General features: G+C 43.7%; 1 protein-coding gene across 1 annotated transcript in view; it reads left to right on the top strand.

Moving 5' to 3' along the window:
* LOC126354274 (disintegrin and metalloproteinase domain-containing protein 22-like) overlaps nt 1-19,985 on the top strand; it is a 901,625-nt gene that overhangs the window by 188,260 nt on the left and 693,380 nt on the right. The window contains exon 2 of the mRNA XM_050003815.1: nt 6,831-6,979. Within this exon, the coding sequence (XP_049859772.1) occupies nt 6,944-6,979 (36 nt within the window). The 5' untranslated portion in view covers nt 6,831-6,943. The remainder of the gene's footprint in view (nt 1-6,830; nt 6,980-19,985) is intronic.

Genomic DNA, 19,985 nt, shown 5'->3' on the forward strand with positions numbered 1-19,985 from the left:
TAGGGGCTGGGATACGTAGTTGCCGCATCACAAGCCAAATACTGCTCAGTCTACCGTATACAATATGAATATACACATGAGTCGAAGGGTCGAAGGTTCCTATCACTCGGCAATTGCGAATTTTTACTGCAATATAGTCATTTATAAACGAAAGATTGCAATTAAATAAAATCTGCAGGTACTATCTTAACGATTTTAAATGATGAGTACTATCGCAGAAGTACTTTTGAGAATGCGGTACATTTCTGCAAAGTGGCTCGTGGTCTTGCGGTAGCGTTCTCGCTTCCCTCGCACAGAGTCCTGGGTTCGATTCCCGGCGGGGTTAGGGATTTTCTCAGCCTCGAGATGGTTGGGTGTTGTGCGTCTTTCGTCATCATTTCATCTTCATTCATTCGCACGTCGCCATAGTGGCGTTAAACAACTTGCGGCCACCAATGCCATACGCTCATTATTATCATTATTACACTTATTGGTTTCGATAGTCGAGCAATTTCATAAAATATAAGTTGAATAACAACGAAACAGTAGATTCCTACTTCACGTAATTAGTTATGAACAACATAGCTCGCGAGATATTCACTTCTAAACGCATACTACGTCTTCACTGCCACGGAAATCTGACAAGTGCACTAGTCGGCACTACGAAATATTTCTATCACCCGCGACCATTCGCAAACAACTTCATTCTGCCTGTCTTTTCTGCGACCGTGCATCCCTAATGCCGTACTGTCCAGGACTCTCCGTGTCCTGTCCTGTCCCTCGCGCCGTACTGTTCAGAGCTGCCCCTATTCTGTGCGACTGTTCTCCCACTTCCATCCAGCCTCCCCACTCACGAGTGCTGTAATTAGCTAGAGCGCTCCCGACATGTCTTCAAGCCAAAGCGCATCCACAAACATAATGAAACACATTCGAAATACTGGATTTACATTTAAAAACGTGAAATTAAATAAATATTCCTACTACTGGACCACAAACACGCTCTAACACACATTATTAAATAAATAAACAAGTTAAATAAACATGTATCAGAGGAATAGAACAGAAGTAAGCCAGTAGCCTAATGTCTCTGTGCCTTCTAAAACACAGTAAATGAATGACTAATTTCTTCATGAATAGTATATATCGGATATAAACAAAGATATAGATGAATAAATATATTTATAAGCATGCTGCTACCATATTTTCGTATAACTGTGGAGTACTTACGGCCCGAAGCTATTAATAGTAAGTGGCCACTTTGACCTCCAATAACTCATGTACTATTCAAGTTACATGCCTGTAATTCATACCATTTTAGTTTTACACTAACAGCTTTCTAAAAACACGTCGATCGACGAAATCAGGTGAACCGATTATGTTTTGGAAATTCGTTGCTGGGCGTTACTTATATAATTTACAGTCAGATACTAAACTTTAAACTAATAAAGATATTGAAAATCTAATTACACCATCAGAATCGTCGTGCAAATAATGGTAATGTACATGTTCCTTTTTGAGGTATCATGATTCATCTGGCTATTATTAATTACCACACGAACTGTGAAATGTCTCCCATTACGGTTTCACAAAGTCCGCCATCTTTGGCACTCTCAGCATACAAGTCTCTTTCATCGGCACAGCGTCACCAAGGAATTCCCAACCGCGTGGTCAGTCTGGACCACGGCTAACGTTCTACACCACGCGAGCAGCTTGCCGAGCGGCCTGCGCTGACACGCCAACTCCGAACTTGGAATATATTCAGGAAGCCACATCTCGCCCGTTACCTCACAATTTTCTCGTGACATCGACAAATACTACAATTGTTGTACACTCCTTTTAAACTTATTTGAAGATGTTTCATGCACGATGAAGACAAGAGTGGGCTACTATCGGTTCCTATGGTCACCCCACATGTTATCAAAAAACAATTCAATTTTCTACACTGGCTACTGCACACGTCCCAGTCGCATTGCTGTGATTACCACCTGTGTTCTATGCCAACGTGTAATAACTATTCACAGACGGCAAGTGCATCACTAGTAGCGAAGAGTATCTAAAGCGTGGCCGCGGTGCGGGGAATATAGTGCAGTCGTTGTCTTAATGCGGAAACGGAGAGATTTGTCTGACGTCCAAAAGGGCATGATCATTGGCTTTCGGGCCAAGGGTAGTATCATTTCCGAAACGGCTGTGTTTGTAAACTGTTAGCGTGCCTGGTTGAAGTATACCGTACACGACAAAATGAGTAAATAATGACAGCATTTAAAAATTTTAATTCTGTCAATAACTATGTGAAATACTGAAAGTCAGTTTTTTGTTTTCCTTGGAAGCCATTATATAGGCAACCTGCAACTGGAATTGCCCCCTGTTAGTCTTTTAAGAATACTGATACACGGTAAGAACAGTGTTTTTAGAAAACGTAATAATAAAATCAGTCTACTGTCTTGAGAATAGGGCTTTTACTACGCCAGTGTACATTTCCAAGTCACAGCTTCATCATTAAGACGTCATCTTTGAAAACTGTGTGTGCTGAAATAACTGTATAAACTGCGTTGTGGACTTACTTTAGTATGAGGTCATATACAAAAGAAATTGACAAATTTGTCAGAGTCTGGGAAGATTTCTCAAGGCTATCTCAATAAAACAGATCTCATTTGTACAAAATGCTGATGATCTGAATAAAACAGCCGTCCGTATAATTCCGCGTGGGTAGACCGCAGCTATTGACAGACCTGACTTAAAATCCTCTTGAAAAACCAGTCGTATCGGCGCAAAATAAACACCTGGCAGCATAATATTAATCTTCCATCGCTACACAGAGACTCTTCAAACAACTGAATTAGAAGTTTAAGTTCCAAAGAATAAAAAACTGGCCGCGCGGGATTAGCCGAGCGGTCTGGGCGCTGCAGTCACGAACTGTGCGGCTGGTCCCGGCGGAGGTTCGAGTCCTCCCTCGGGCATGGGTGTGTGTGTTTGTCCTTAGGATAATTTAGGTTACGTAGTGTGTAAGCTTAGGGACTGATGACCTCAGCAGTTAAGTCCCATAAGATTTCATGCACATTTGAACATTTTTTTGATAAATAACTGCCCTATTTTAGAGTCGGCGAAAGAAGATTCCTGACAGTTTGAATCGACTCTCTTCGCACGTCAACAAATCACGTGATGCGATTCTGTAAACGTCTCTATGGCAACACCCCAGGGTTATTGAAGATCTATACACGACTTCTGTTTTCGCATGCAGCCGTCTGCGCTTCGCAATTGAAAGCTAGCAACAGCTCTGCCGGCTGTTAGACATCATCTTACGCCGGCGCTACTGTAGCTTACAGGTGTCAGTTATATCTTTTCCTTTTAAAACTTTATATCACCTTAAGCAAACATTAAGACTGCAAACACACGTTTCTAATCAGTACACCTACAGTTCAGTATAACACGAAATAGCTGTACGAATAAAGACACTTGGTATATTCTTCATAAACTATACAAAGACTGCGACTAGTTGCTTTCTGTAATATTGTGTAAAGCGGTAAGATCAGTTCTTCTAGTTTGGCGCCACCAAACTCAGTCATCATCTCGAACACATTGCAATGATTGGCAATACTTATATCAGTACGGGAAGAACTCACTTTTCGAAAACAGTCGGATTCAACGTTTGTGTAAGGAAAAAACGATATATTTCTAAGTGATAGGAAAATATGAATAAGGTGCCACATTCCTTTTAGTACTCTAGTTTCATGTTACTGTGTAACATTATGACGTATAATGACACACTATAACGTGAAACATTTTTTGTAACATACAGCTTATCAAACGGAGTTTCGTCTCATATTCCCTGTTTTCTTTCACCGTTTTAGGGGGAATAAAAGAAGCGGCTATTACCGGACGTGTCTCTGGCGTGTTGGCACCGCACTGATGGAGAAAAGTAGTCGTGATAAAGAAGATGTGTCACTGGCACAGTGAAAACGCTATTTAAAAGATATTGGACGAATACTACTGATTGATTTTCATTTATTCACTGTCTTCATTTTGTCAATTGTAGCAACTGTAGCTACAACTAAAGCAATGTTTGGTTTTCATCCTCTTTCTACATAATCGTATCTCTCTTAAACAATAGTCCGTTATCAGGAAACTGTATGATCTCTTAATAAGCGTGAATGGAACTAAAACTCGCGACTAAAATTACCTAAGGTACAAAAGTTGTAACTGCAGCTTACGCTTCTGAAACCAACAGTGTACAACACACCATTTCACTAGAAAGAAGCACCGACGTGTACTCCCCCAAGTAAAAAGAAACTGCACTGCAGTCGTCGTTTCATTTGAGTCCAGTGCATTTTCGCCTATGTGCTACATCGCTCGGTTTTTATGTTAGATTGGAGTGGGAATGAAACTCCCGTCCTCCTATTCGTATTCAGGTTTTTTGTGGTTTCCGTGAATGGATTCTGGTAGATAATGGGAATATTGCTTTGAAAAGAGGACGGCCGATTTCCCTCCCCATCTTTCTTCAGTACGACCTTGTGCTCCTAACAACCTAACGTCAACGGGACGCTAACCGTAATATTCTTCTCTTTTTTTCTTTTTCAGTTTAAGACACGTAGACCAAAGTGTCAACGACCGTTATGGAAATGTTAGAATCATGCATTAAATTAATTATGCATGTTTCTAGCGCTGTGAATTTAATTGCATCTGCATGACAGCATTGGCAGCAATCACCAGTAGAACGTGTAAGTGATAAATAACGGATGGAGTACGATACACAGTCGCATATCGGCCGTCAGTGTCACTGCGTGTCATGTTACACGACATACGACACGAAAAAGCAGCGATTTGCTTTTTCGAATATACTAAATCTGTCGTTACTACTAATAGGGCTCAATGGTCGAGATTTTGTGCGAACAGGGCGGGACAGACTGCTGAATGGCATAGCGATGCAGAGCGAACTTTCTCTTCTACGTAAATGTAACAGCCGTACCCTGTGGAACCGCGTCTCTGTACTGCATTACCTGCATGTAAATTTGGCGTTTCAAAATATCCACGCATCATAACTTAAAGCTTACCTTGCCGTCAGTTATAATTGCCGTTTCTTGTCGCTGCTTGTAGCGGCTGCAAAGAACTGTGTCATTGTTCACTATCCAGTGTGCGCCGACAAGGGCAGTTTACGCTGACGATCCAAAACATGATGATAATCTAAACGTAAAGGAATTACAGGCATTGGTGACAAATGGATATTGATGTAAGCCAACGGGAAAAATGGAAAATTTGTGCCGGACCGGGATTCGAACCCCAGTTCCCTGCTTTCTAGGCAGATGCTCTGATCAGTTAGCTATCCGGCCACGGTGGTCATCGCAGTCACACGGACTATGCTACAATTTATCTGTATCACTCACGTTTTTGTATTCTCCCATGACGCTTTTCGACTGTTTGTACTCTCATCTTCAGGCGAAAAACAGCGATATATTGTAGCATACGAGTATGTACCAGCTGGACGCAGCTAGTTCTTTGTTTTGGTTTCATTTTGGTACAAAAAGTATAACAGCACTTGTTAACGCCATTGGCACTAAGATTATACATTTGAAATGGTGATGGAGTTAATTACAATCTGCTCGAGTGTACAGCACCCTATAGTTCGTCATAAATGAACATTTTTTACTTCCTTTTTCACGAAGAAACACGAACCTATAACATAAAAGCACCAAAGATTGTAGCATATGGTTCTTTGCCTCAGAGATCACTCATAGCTGGTTTATAGATCAGAGATACATATAGCAATTATAATATTATTGCTTTCTTCACAACATCTTGTAAAAGTATTATGTTGCAAAATATATGACAGTAACATGAAATAAAATAGATAAACTAAGTGTACCATATCTTTACATCGCTACAATCTTTGATGCGTTTATATTGTTTGTTCGTCTTTGTGTGTGAAAAATCAAGAAAAAATTTTCATTTATGACGAACTGCAGGGTTCTGTACACAGGAACTGATTGTAAGAAACTCCGTCACCATTTCAAATGGATAATCTTAGTGCCATATGACGATAACAAGTGCCTGTTATACCTGTTGTAGCAAAATGAAAGCAAAACAAACAACTAACTTCACCCAGCTGGTACACATTAAACAAGTTATCGCTATTTTCGACCTGAAAATGCGAGTATAAACTCTCGAAACTAGTCGTGGGAGAAAATAAAAAGTGACTGGCCCAGATAAATTATTTTATTTGAACTTTTATTGTCGAGAGCAGTTCAACGTCTGCGACATAAGGTATCCTCATCAATAGCGGCATTTCGCTACGGTCGCAGGTTCGAATCCTGCCTCGGGCATGGATGTGCGTGACGTCCTTGGGTTAGTTAGGTTCAAGTAGCTCTAAGTTCTAGGGGACTGATGACCTCAGATATTAACTCCCATAGTGCTTAGAGCCATTTGAACCAAACTGACAACGGCTTGTTGACCACAATGCGCTCCTTACTACATCCGAATAACGCCATATGACTTTGGCTGACACGGGTAATTGGACGGTAGCGAACGCCCTGTCAAGGTCAGTATGCAGAGCTGCTAAGATAGAATTGTTCAAACGGCAGGCGCTAAGGAGGTGAAAGGATGTTTAAAAGTTCTGTTGTTCCATCGACACCAAATATAGACTCGTGATTCTAGGAAAATATTTCTAAAATATACCTGTTGAACTGCTTGTCTTAATCTTGGATTTTTTTAATATGTGCAAAGAGATTTTGAAAACTGCAAGTGTTCGGAAAAGAGTGATAGAGTTTATCGGTTTGCTTTCGCTCTTTTGTTTTCCGCAGCGCATAAGAGATGCACTGGTGGGAACCAGCAGAAACTGAGGTGAATGGTCTGTGTTTCAGGTGAGGTGGAGAGACTGCTGCGCGAATTCCGGCAGAACCAAGAGCTGGTACGCAACATCGGTGCACACTACTACCAGATCATCTACCCGGTGCAGCTCAGACACCACGAGAAGATGGGCATATCGACCCGGGAGATAGGGGCACCCAAGGTAAGCCGGGTTAACCACTCCGCGTAGTTGAATGCGGCGTCAGTGTGTGTGTGTGTGTGTGTGTGTGTGTGTGTGTGTGTGTGTGTCTCAACTGTCGACCTGGTGCATGTTGTTTATATAAATTCAGCTAATTAATCATTGTGGTCCCCATTAAACAGTGGTCCTTTTAGGTACATGAATAAAAACTAGTTTCGCTTCCCTTATTAACATTTAATTTTTTTTATTCCGAACTCAACAACGACTGCAACATTTGCTCGAAATATAAACGGGATGCAGCAGCTGCACTTTGTATCACTTTGAAAGGTTTGCTTTTCTGATCATATGCCCACATTACCAGTAAACGCCGTCAGCTTTTGCTATACGAAATTTCACCTCAAGGGACTTCACTGTGGTTGTTCACGTTCAGGCTTTCAGCCCACTGGAACAACTAGAGTTCAGTTAGGATCAGTTACTTTGGAGTCTGCTGCTTGTGACATTACCATTCACACTTATGTGCTTTTTCGCTGTCAAAAATTTTATATCTGACGATAGGGCATAAGACATTGAAGCCGTGTATATTTTAATAAAAGTACTGCGAGATGAAGCCATATGTTTTTGATATTTATAACAGTATTTTGATCGCTAGATCACAATGATAATGTCCTCATTTCAAACACAGGTACTCCCTGCCACCCACCGTCCCCTTCCTTCTCTCTTCTGTCTCTCCCAACTTATTTTACACGCCTCAGTCCTCATTGCCTTTGTTCTTATCCAGCCCTGGCTCCATTCCTTCTCTGCCCGCCAATTCCCTCAATTCCATCACACACTTTCTTGCCCCTTCCTATTCGCCCACCCTCTCCCCCAACATTATTCTCCATCACTATCTGCAACTCTCCATTTCTCCTTCCCGCGACTTTTCCTTTAGGCATTTCCTCCTAAGCCTCATAATTTATTTCGTACCTTCATTGTTATTGCCCTCTCTCTATCACTCAATGTCATACCCTCACTCAACTCGTATCATTCCATCCATCACTATCCCCCCCTCCTTTTACCCAAACCCCCATTACTCTGTCCTGCTTCTTCCATTCCTCCCTCGATTATTTCCTTCCTTCTTTTATCCCAGCCTTCTCTTGTCATCCTCCCACAGTCGCTTTTCCCTACCCCAGCTCATCCCGTCACTGACATTTCCCAATCTCCAACCTTTTTCTCAATATCTCTTATACTAAACTTCCACCTTTCACCTCTCCATCACCCTCTCTAGACCCATTTTCTCCCTCACATACCTTTCCCCTTATTCTCTCACCCATTCATCTCTCACTATGTCCCTCTTACTGTCACTCTTACTCACTCCTTCTCAAACATTTGTCATCATTTTTTCCTTCCTCTCTTTCTTGCACACTCACACTGATTTCCTCCCTCTTACTCCTTCCCTCTCTTACACCACTTTCTGAATACTTCCCCCTCTGTCACTACTTCCCCCTTCCACTTCTCTCACAGGCTCCTTGCTTTTCTATACTCCTTCCTTCCCCCCTCCCCCTCCACTGCTTCACTCTTTCTCACTTCTCCCACCCACACTGCTTCACTTCTCTCACGTCTCCTACCCCAACTGCTTCACACCCTCTCACTTCTTCCACCTGTCTCACTCCTTCCCTCTCTCTCAATCCTACCATCTCTCTCATTCCAGCTATCTTTCTACTTTCTGAATAGTTCCCCCTCTGTCACTGCTTCCCCCTTCCATTTCTCTCACAGGCTCCTTGCTTTTCTATACTCCTTCCTTCCCCCCTCCCCCTCCACTGCTTCACTCTTTCTCACTTCTCCCCCCACACTGCTTCACTTCTCTCACTTCTCCTACCCCAACTGCTTCACACCCTCTCACTTCTTCCACCTGTCTCATTCCTTCCCTCTCTCTCAATCCTACTATCTCTCTCATTCTATCCCCCTCTCTCATTCCACCTACCTTTCTACCACCTTTCCTCTCTGTCCATCCTTTTTTCTCTTCTTCTGTCTCTCCCTTCCCTTATCCAGTTAATTCCCACAAAACTAACCCCATCATTCCTTCTACCCCTCTCCTGTTTCTTTCTTACCTCAGTCTCCCCTCTTCCCTCCTTTACATCCTTCTCACCCTGTGTAAGTGTGTGTGTGTGGGGGGGGGGGGGGGAGAGGAGGCGGGGACGTATGGCTGGGTCGTGTTTCCCGGCTGGTGTGTTTCTGAGGTGCAGATAGCAGTGTTGGGAAGCGCAGGGGCGGCGCGGCGCGCACAATGTCCGCAGTGGCCCGTGAACCCTCCGGCTGGGATGGAGTCGGTGCCACAGTAGCTGTCGCCACTCCCCCGCCCCCCCCCCCCCCCTGCCACACTGCCTACTTCCTGGACGCGCACGCAGCCTCAGCCGCCTCTATTGATAGCGACCTAAGCTCCGCAGTCAGTTGCGAGCGCCGCATCGTCGCATCCGTGCGCTACTGACGTCCAAGAACGTCGCGTTGACGTTTCGTATTTCCAGCAGCTCGTCTATTACATCGCATCTGCTGCCTCACATGCACGCTCCTGTTTACCTGCACAGGTTTCCCAACGCAGAGGGGGTGCACAGCCACGCAACGGCAAACAGACCCGAACTATTTGAAACAGTTAACGCAGAACAGGGAATCAGCGATCATAAAGCGGTTATGGCATCGATGATTTCAGCCGTAAATAGAAATATTAAAAAGTGTAGGAAGATTTTTCTGTTTAGCAAAAGCGACGAAAGGCAGATTTCAGAGTACCTGACGACTCGACACAAAAGTTTTGTCTCAAGTACAGATAGTGTTGAGGATCAGTGGACAAAGCTCAAAACCATCGTACAATATGCGTTAGATGAGTATGTGCCAAGCAAGATCGTAAGAGATCGAAAAGAGCCACCGTGGTACAACAACCGAAATAGAAAACTGCTGCGGAAGCAAAGGGAACTTCACAGCAAACATAAACATAGCCAAAGCCTTGCAGACAAACAAAAACTACGCGAAGCGAAATGTAGTGTGAGGAGGGCTATGCGAGAGGCGTTCAATGAATTCGAAAGTAAAGTTCTATGTACTGGCTTGGCAGAAAATCCTAAGAAATTTTGGTCTTATGTCAAAGAGGTGGGTGGATCAAAACAAAATGTCCAGACACTCTGTGACCAAAATGGTACTGGAACAGAGGATGACAGACTAAAGGCCGAAATACTAAATGTCTTTTTCCAAAGTGGTTTCACAGAGGAAGACTGCACTCTAGTTCCTTCTGTAGATTGTCGCACAGATTACAAAATGGTAGATATCGAAATAGACAACAGAGGGATAGAGAAACAATTAAAATTGCTCAGAAGAGGAAAGGCCGGTGGACCTGATGGGATACTAGTTCGATTTTACACAGAGTACGCGAAGGAACTTGCCCCCTTCTTGCAGCGGTGTACCGTAGGTCTCTAGAAGAGCGTAGCGTTCCAAAGGATTGGGAAAGAGCACAGGTCATCCCCGTTTTTAAGAAGGGACGTCGAACAGATGTGCAGAACTATAGACCTATATCTCTAACATCGATCAGTTGTAGAATTTTGGAACACGTATTATGTTCGAGTATAATTACTTTTCTGGAGACTCTGTAGGAATCAGCATGGGTTTCGAAAAAGACGGTCGTGTGAAACACAACTCGCGCTATTCGTCCACGAGACTCAGAGGGCCATAGGCACGGGTTCACAGGTAGATGCCGTGTTTCTTGACTTCCACAAGGCATTCGATACAGTTCCTCACAGGCGTTTAATGAACAAAGTAAGAGCGTATGGACTATCAGACCAATTTTGTGATTGGATTGAAGAGTTCCTAGAAAACAGATCGCAGCATGTCATTCTCAAAGGAGAGAAGTCTTCCGAAGTAAGAGTGATTTTAGGTGTGCCGCGGGTGAGTGTCGTAGGACCGTTGCTATTCACAATATACATAAATGACCTTCTGGATTAAATCGGAAGTTCACTGAGGCTTTTTGCGAATGATGCGGTGGTATATCGGGAGGTTGTAACAATGGGAACTTGTACTGAAATGCAGGAGGATCTGCAGCGAATTGACACATGATGCAGGGAATGGCAATTGAATCTCAATGTAGACAAGTGTAATGTGCTGTGAATACATAGAAAGAAAGATCCCTATCATTTAGCTACAATATAGCAGGTCAGCAACTGGAAGCAGTTAATTCCATAAATTATCTGGGAGTACGCATTAGGAGTGATTTAGAATGGAATGATCATATAAAATTAATCGTCGGTAAAGCGGATGCCAGACTGAGATTCATTGGAAGAATCCTAAGGAAATGCAATGACAGAAGAGATAGAGAAGATCCAACGGAGAGCTGCGCGCTTCGTTACAGGATCATTTAGTAATAACGCAAGCGTTACGGAGATGATAGATTAACTCCAGTGGAAGACTGTGCAGGAGAGACGCTCACTAGCTCGGTACGGGCTTTTGTTGAAGTTTCGAGAACATACCTTCACCGAGGAGTCAAGCAGTATAATGCTCCCTCCTACGTATATCTCGCGAAGAGGCCATGAGGATAAAATCAGAGAGATTAGAGCCCACACAGAGGCATACCGACAATCCTTCTTTCCTCGAACAATACGAGACTGGAATAGAAGGGAGAACCGATAGAGGTACTCAGGGTACCCTCCGCCACACACCGTCGGGTGGCTTGCGGAGTATGGATGTAGATGTAGATGTAGATCGTGGTGCTCCTTTGCTTTTCCTTTCCGATAAGTAAGTCTTGATTTCTGAAAAATGGTGTCCTTTTACGATTTGTATGTAGACTAATGAACATACAGGCAGTTTCAAAAAAGGTCGGATATCAGTAGACTATATCGTCTGCGTGAATGAAGATAGAACTGAATGTTGAATTATGCATAGAATTTATGCAAGATTTTACCTTCGAAAGAACCATCCGATTTTGAAAGGGTACATACACTCCTGGAAATTGAAATAAGAACACCGTGAATTCATTGTCCCAGGAAGGGGAAACTTTATTGACACATTCCTGGGGTCAGGTACATCACATGATCACACTGACAGAACCACAGGCACATAGACACAGGCAACAGAGCATGCACAATGTCGGCACTAGTACAGTGTATATCCACCTTTCGCAGCAATGCAGGCTGCTATTCTCCCATGGAGACGATCGTAGAGATGCTGGATGTAGTCCTGTGGAACGGCTTGCCATGCCATTTCCACCTGGCGCCTCAGTTGGACCAGCGTTCGTGCTGGACGTGCAGACCGCGTGAGACGACGCTTCATCCAGTCCCAAACATGCTCAATGGGGGACAGATCCGGAGATCTTGCTGGCCAGGGTAGTTGACTTACACCTTCTAGAGCACGTTGGGTGGCACGGGATACATGCGGACGTGCATTGTCCTGTTGGAACAGCAAGTTCCCTTGCCGGTCTAGGAATGGTAGAACGATGGGTTCGATGACGGTTTGGATGTACCGTGCACTATTCAGTGTCCCCTCGACGATCACCAGAGGTGTACGGCCAGTGTAGGAGATCGCTCCCCACACCATGATGCCGGGTGTTGGCCCTGTGTGCCTCGGTCGTATGCAGTCCTGATTGTGGCGCTCACCCCAGGAGCAACAGTGTCCCTAATTTGCTGGGAAGTGGCGGTGCGGTCCCCTACGGCACTGCGTAGGATCCTACGGTCTTGGCGTGCATCCGTGCGTCGCTGCGGTCCGGTCCCAGGTCGACAGGCACGTGCACCTTCCGCCGACCACTGGCGACAACATCGATGTACTGTGGAGACCTCATGCCCCACGTGTTGAGCAATTCGGCGGTACGTCCACCCGGCCTCCCGCATGCCCACTATACGCCCTCGCTCAAAGTCCGTCAACTACACATACGGTTCACGTCCACGCTGTCGCGGCATGCTACCAGTGTTAAAGACTGCGATGGAGCTCCGTATGCCACGGCAAACTGGCTGACACTGACGGCGGCGGTGCACAAATGCTGCGCAGCTAGCGCCATTCGACGGCCAACACCGCGGTTCCTGGTGTATCTTCTGTGCCGTGCGTGTGATCATTGCTTGTACAGTCCTCTCGCAGTGTCCGGAGCAAGTATGGTGGGTCTGACACACCGGTGTCAATGTGTTCTTTTTTCCATTTTCAGGAGTGTATGTTACCTGTATATGCATACGGTCTTGGCTTACGGAAGAGAGTAATCCTGTAATCAGGCCACGAAGAACACGTGACTGTCGATTGACCGCCGTGTCATTATGAGATATTCATCATAGGATGCGGCATAGAAGCGTTTGAAGTCAGCACACCGCACACCCGATCAGGATCGACCTTCGGAACATGGAGCCGCTACCTCTCAATCAGGGGGCCCTCAGGTGGCATCACAAGGTTTACTGCACCCCGGTCCAGTACTCTCACAAAGGAAAAATCCCTGACAGTTGCGGGAATCAAACCCAGGTCCCCTGCATGAAGGTCTGTTGAGTTTACCACTCTGCTACGAAGGTGCACCACAACCTTGCGGTCTTCTTACTATTACCTTTAATATGAAATTTTTCATTTCATAAGACCATCCAGCCGATAGTGAAGCTCATTCCATACTTCTGCTAGAATTTCCGGAGTTATAGCATTCTATGCTGTTGCAATGCAGCGCGCAGTTCACCAAAGTTCACATTGAGAGCTGCTAAGCGTTTTAAAACAGACGACGGTGCTCTAACTGTATTAGTTTCCAACTTACGATTTTTGTAAATGATAGCGAGACTTTATGGATGGCTTATACATGAACTTCGAACGTATTTCCACAACACGAGCCGGCTGGAGTGGCCGAGCGGTTCTAGGCGCTACAGTCTGGAACCGCGCGATCGCAACGGTCACAGGTTCGAATCCTGCCTCTGTCATGGATGTGTGTGATGTCCTTAGGTTAGTTAGGTTTAAGTACGTCCAAGTTCTAGGGGACTGATGACCTCAGATGTTAAGTCTCATAGTGCTCAGAGCCGAGCCCACAACACGAAAATAATAACTATTTTCAGCATGGTGGCTATCGAAGGAAACCTAGTGGGAATTTGAAAAGGGAATTAAAGTTCAGGGAGAAGAGATTAAAACTTAGAGATTTCCCGATGATGCCGTAATTCTGCCAGGGACGGCGAAGAACGTGGAAGAGCATTTGAAAGAAGTAGATATTGTCTTGGAAAAATAATTTAAAATACAGTTTTGATCATGGCTGTTATTTAGCAACCGTATAGCAGTTTCGATACAAGACTAAACAGCCAACTTGTTTCACATAACCATTAGGTTCATTGACCTAGGTTTCGGCGCCTACTAGGGGTGTTTTCATCAGAATGAACAGTTGCTAAGTCGTAAAATTGCATTGCTAACAAGCAATAGTCAGAACTTGGAGCAGCTTTGAGTTGAGCATAGCTGCTCTAAACTCGGACTATTGCTTTTTATCAATGTAATTTTACGATTTAACAACTGTTTATTCTGATGAAGGAACTCCTAGTAGGTATCGTAACTTAGGTCAATGAACCTAATGGTTATGTGCAACCGGTTGGGTGTTTAAACTTATACTGAAAAAAAGGATATAAGATTATTATCAACAGAAGTAAGAATAAGCATAATGGATGTAGTCGAAATAGATCAGACGAAGCTGAGAGAATGAGATTAGGAAATGCTGCCCTAAAAGTAGAGAAAGAGGTTTGCTTCTTCGGTAGCAAAACAGCCGATGATAGCTGAAGTATACACTATATAAAAGAAGACTGACTATAGCAAAAAAAGAATCCTTGAAAAAGGGAAATTTGTTAACATCGAATATAAATTTAAATGCTGTTGCGTATTTTATGAAGATACTAGTCTGAACTGTACCCTTCTACTGAAGAGAAACAGTTATGGTGAACCGTTTAGACGAGAAGAGATCAGAAGCTTTTGAAACGTGGTGATACAGAAGATTAGTGAATAGGAATAAATAGAAAAACTAAGACTCTGGCTGATATTTTTTTTATTGTGCTCTAGAATTCGATATAAAGTAGCTGATCATCCGGACTTGTCCAGTTATCACAATATTCAGTTAGACAACAAAACGAATCATTGTATTAGCAGCGTAAAATCAAAATTATTTCATTTACAAGATTTAAATTACAAGTTCTGTACACAAATTATCAGGGAAAGTATCTGAAAAATGCAATAAAATATTAATTAAGACAGAAAATGTTTATAAACAACAATTTAGGAGCCTGCTACAACAAATATATTCTTGGGTGAACATTTCGCCCTTCCAGTCTTTGTACATAGATTCATCTGTATGCAATTTGCATATCATAAATGCATGGGAAAACGTTTAAAAAGGCTTTCAGGAGGTTTTGCAAAGTTCCGATAAATTTGTAGTTAATTGTTATCAGAACCGTTACTCCTTAGTCCAGCGAACTTGAAGACTTCAAATCAAATTGTTCAAATGGCTCTAAGCTCTAGGGGTCTTCGGAGGTCATCAGTCTCCTAGACTTACAACTAAGTAAACCTAACTAATCTAAGGACATCACACACATCCAGGCCCGAGGCAAGATTCGAACCTGCGACCATAGCAGCTGCACTTGAAGACTACTAGACTGGCACTAATTTAGATGGTTTATTGATTACTTGTGCGCTTCATTCCATTCATACCCACAATAACATTCACTGAACTTTCTCAAATAGTTCTGCAGCTATGTTTATTCTCTTCCCTACCTAAAATGACAGGGAGGGTTATATCTGAAATTAATTTATTTACTTTCTATCATTAATTCTAGGCAACGAGTACTTTGATGAGTGAAAATGTGTCTGTCGTGGACTGTTCTTTCGTTAATTCAGTATTGGCCAAAGGCTGTTGCGAGTAAATTTGGTAAACCACCTTAAATTGAAAAATCACCTTAAATTGCTTAACTATTATTCAGAAAGATAATGCAGATCGGAATTACTACTTTTCATTCACAGTAAGTGAGCGCTTCTTTTTATATTTATGGAAATTTTAATTATTCTCGTAATGGTGGCGTGTTTTTACGCTCTGAATCCACGATACCATCGATGCTAGTATTAACAGCTGCTGTTGTACTGAAAATCTGTAAAAACTTGCATATTTTACCTGGAGGAGGATGCTGATATTACTTAAATTAATACAAGGTGAATATTTAACACAAATATTTGGAGTATTTTCGAAATACCAGACGCTGACATAGCATTTCGTATACAGTGTTACTAACTTCGATCACAGATAGAGCAAGGGTAATCCTTGTACATTCTTACAGAAAAGAAGACAATAGATCATACATTACAAATACCTGTTCTTAGAGGTTAACGAAAACTGTTTATTCCATGCTTATACACTGCTAAGCCAAAACATTATGACTACTGCCTACTACGTGGATGCCGCTCGGTGACGTTGCGGGCACGTACCGCTCTATGAAAAGTGTAGTGTCAGTACTGTAAGACCTTCGGTACACACACCATCAGATTATTTGAGTTGTCGCTCTAACGAAGTAGGCGAGTGTCAGCAATATGTCTCGTGGTCTTATCGTGGCGTGTTTATCTTCTGCTGTTAGGTCAGACGATAGAAATGCCACTTGCACGCTTAGAGTAGCAGATTGACGGTGACCAACTTTAAACAGAACTTGATTAATTTTCACACACATTTATTAAAATAATAACAAGCATAGAAATAACTTAACTTGGTTCTGGAAGCTATTTACAATTGACAATCACAAGTTCCTTTGGTCTTGGTACGTTAATCTTATTCTCACATATCTCTGATACTTGACAAAGTGTCTATTCATTTATCTCCATGGCTATGTACAGGAATATGGTAATCTTATTAGGCGCAGACCGAAACTTGACTACAGGCTAATGCAGACTGACTAATCGGAGGTCTGTGCACTCGTTATAATACCTCGAGCGTTCAGGTATCACTGCGTGAGTGTGATCCGCGAGGAGAAAAGGTTCTACGTTAGCAGCAATTTCATTGGCTGCGAGACATATTAATACGTTGATCGGTGGAAGCAGAATTTGGACCGTCTGTAAGAAAGCGCCATCTCGTAGTGCGGAGACGGACGAGCGCTGCGCTTGCGTTGTTGTGCTTAGCGGGGCGTGCTCTAGTGGGAAAGTTGTGTACGCGCTGCCTACGCGGAACTATGTTCACAACAAGAAGTATGTAAGCGTAGCAGAGACGGGTGAGGATCACGTTAGCGAAGATGTGGGCTGCAAATGGGGAAATCCACTGACATAAGCGACTTTGTCAGAGGACAGAGTATTATTACGCAAAGCCTGTGAACAAGTATCTCCAAAACGGCGAAGCCAGTCGAATATTCACGTGATACTGTTGTGACCACGTACGGAAAGAGGTATAGGGACGATACAACCACCACTAGGCGCTAAATTGTTGGACGTCCGTGACTCTTCACAGGAACGCTTGTCTGCTCTGTAAAGTTGGATAGATGATGATCTGTAGTACCTCTGCCGAAAGAGCACAGTCATAAAGAACGCACAGGTGTTTAGGAGCACACCGTTCATCGTACATTTTTGAAAATGGTCTCCGCAACAGACCACCACTACTTGTTCACATGTTGATGCAACGATATCGTCAATTACGGTTGCAGTGGGCACTAGGCCATCGGGTTTCGACCGTCCATCAATGGAAACGTGTTCTAACATTCTGCGTGGTGTCTGTTTGTTCTAAGTCGTGTCTCCCTACCACTTTCGCGCAACGACGCTCTGAGCCTGTTTTTTAGGGAATTGACTAGTTTGAACCTGGAACCTGTTGCTGGGAAGGAGGCGCCAGACCACACATGACATGTAGAGTTCAGAAGAGTTCAGTGAGACTAGCGATGATATAATCAAATACTTAATGATTTCAGCGTCAGCTCCACTGCACTCCCTGTAAAAGAATCTTAATACTAACTAAATTTAGTGGAAGGGGCTCAAGGCTTTCCTATTTTTAGTTAGCTGCTAAAATAACGTCGAAAAAGCAGTTAAGTTTACCATTGGAAATTTTATTCTACTCACAAAACATTGTTTATAAATTGCACTATTCCTAAAAGGATATATTTTAATACAGGATGATAAAAGCCAACTGTATTCAACAAAAATGTGAACGAATATTCCCTGATTGGGTTTCCAAGTTCTAAAATGGATCGAAGGATGACCTATGCCATATCACATCTATAATCTAGGTTTAAGTCAAGTTTCATAAAAGCGAAAACTATCCAAATGATCTACAGTGACCCTCAATTATCTTTAATTACTTATTTAACTTGTCGTAAGTTACAGTGGCTGATGTGCCTTCTCAATAATTATATAACAGAAAAATCATCGCGTTTCAGATTTTAAGTTCAAGTGGCAAATTTGAATACCATGATCTTTAATTGACGATCGACACTAGTATTACGTAAAAAGGGGGTGTAACAGATGAGACGTCTGCAGTTCTGAGTGAAGCATTATGCGCTGTTATGCGGCATCGCGTGCATTCATTATCTTGACGGTGTTTAGGCAGCGTCAGGGGGCGGCGGGCGGCGCAGCTCCACACAGCTCGCCGTCTCGGAACCAACTCCTCTCTAACTTCTCTTTACTACAATTTGCTGAAGTTGGTTTTAAAAAAATCTATCTGGCTGTGTTTTCAACTGACCAATCAGGGTCTCAATGTTAACTTTAAGCTCCGCCTACAAAAATTCTGTCTATCCAGTGAGAAACGTTATAGTTTTCGTGGTGGGGCAATGTTTTTAATGTTTGCTACTTAACAGAGACGCGAAAAAGTCTCACGCTAAAACTTGCATCTGGTGTGGCCCTTTAAGTGTTATCGTAAGATCTATACTGTTCTTCTGGAGGGCTCTATCTTTTAACATGGGCTGGGGGTGATATTGGCGGTTGGCTGGCGACTTGGGTGTCCATCCCTTATCGTAGGGCCTTCTAGCTTAACACGGTTCTGCTCTCGGCTTCTGTTCTCGTTTCTCCCCTCGGAACTGCGTCTGTTTCACGGTGGGAAGGTATGAAATGCATTTAGGCGTTCTTGTGTTAGTCTGTGGTATTCCATTTGCTCACTCGTGATCGTATTACTTGGGTTAATTTAATGACAGGATTTATTCCGTGCTATGTGACATACTGCCGGAATTGCTTATCATGTCATGGGTTTCACGGAAGGTGTTGGATTTGCGTGACACCCTACAGTGTCGGCTCTTCGGTTGGATCACATTTTTCCAACACTAGTTCCATGGTCGTCTCCACAAACGTCGTCATCGAGGTGTACGGCGGCTCGAAACGTGCAGTGGGGCACGGACATAGTCTGGTGGGAACAGTATTATGCCACGGAAGACATTCTCCTGCGCTTGCATGGGATGTGTGGTAGTAATCGAAGACACGCTGGCAGCTGCGAACCAGCTGTATCCCTCCATTCTTGATGTCTTCCCAGGCGGCGATGTTGTCGTTCAGCAGTATAATCGTCCGTGTCCTGGAGATATAACCGTGCTACAGTGACATCACGCTCATGTCTCGGCGACCAAATTTGCCAGATGTAAATCCTGTGGAACACATCTGGGTACCTATCGTGCGCCACACCGAGTACGCATATTACCAGGGGCCCGTTATTTACGCGTATCACGCGGTCTGTGCGTAGACACCTAATGCCACATAAACTCAGTGCGAACAAGCCTTGGAAGGCTCAATGGTACCGACCGGCCGCCGTGTCATCTTCAGCCCAAAGACATCACTGGATGCGGATATGGAGGGGCATGTGGTCAGCACACCGCTCTCCCGCGTGTATGACAGTTAACGAGACCGGAGCCACTACTTCTCAATCAAGTAGCTCCTCAGTTTGCCTCACAAGCACTGAGTGCACCCCGGTTGCCGACAGCGCTCCCCAGACCGGACGGTCATCCACCCGAGTGCTAGCCCAGCCCGGCAGCGCTTAACTTCGATGATCTGACAGGAACCACTGCGGCAAGGCCGTTAGCCCTATTGCCACTTACTTCCACAAATTTACCAACAAACTGTCGGAACCGTGAGAGGCAGAATCAGTGACAAATTTCGTTCC

Source organism: Schistocerca gregaria, chromosome 3 (assembly GCF_023897955.1).
Source record: "Schistocerca gregaria isolate iqSchGreg1 chromosome 3, iqSchGreg1.2, whole genome shotgun sequence".
Classification (NCBI taxonomy): Eukaryota; Metazoa; Arthropoda; class Insecta; order Orthoptera; family Acrididae; genus Schistocerca; species Schistocerca gregaria.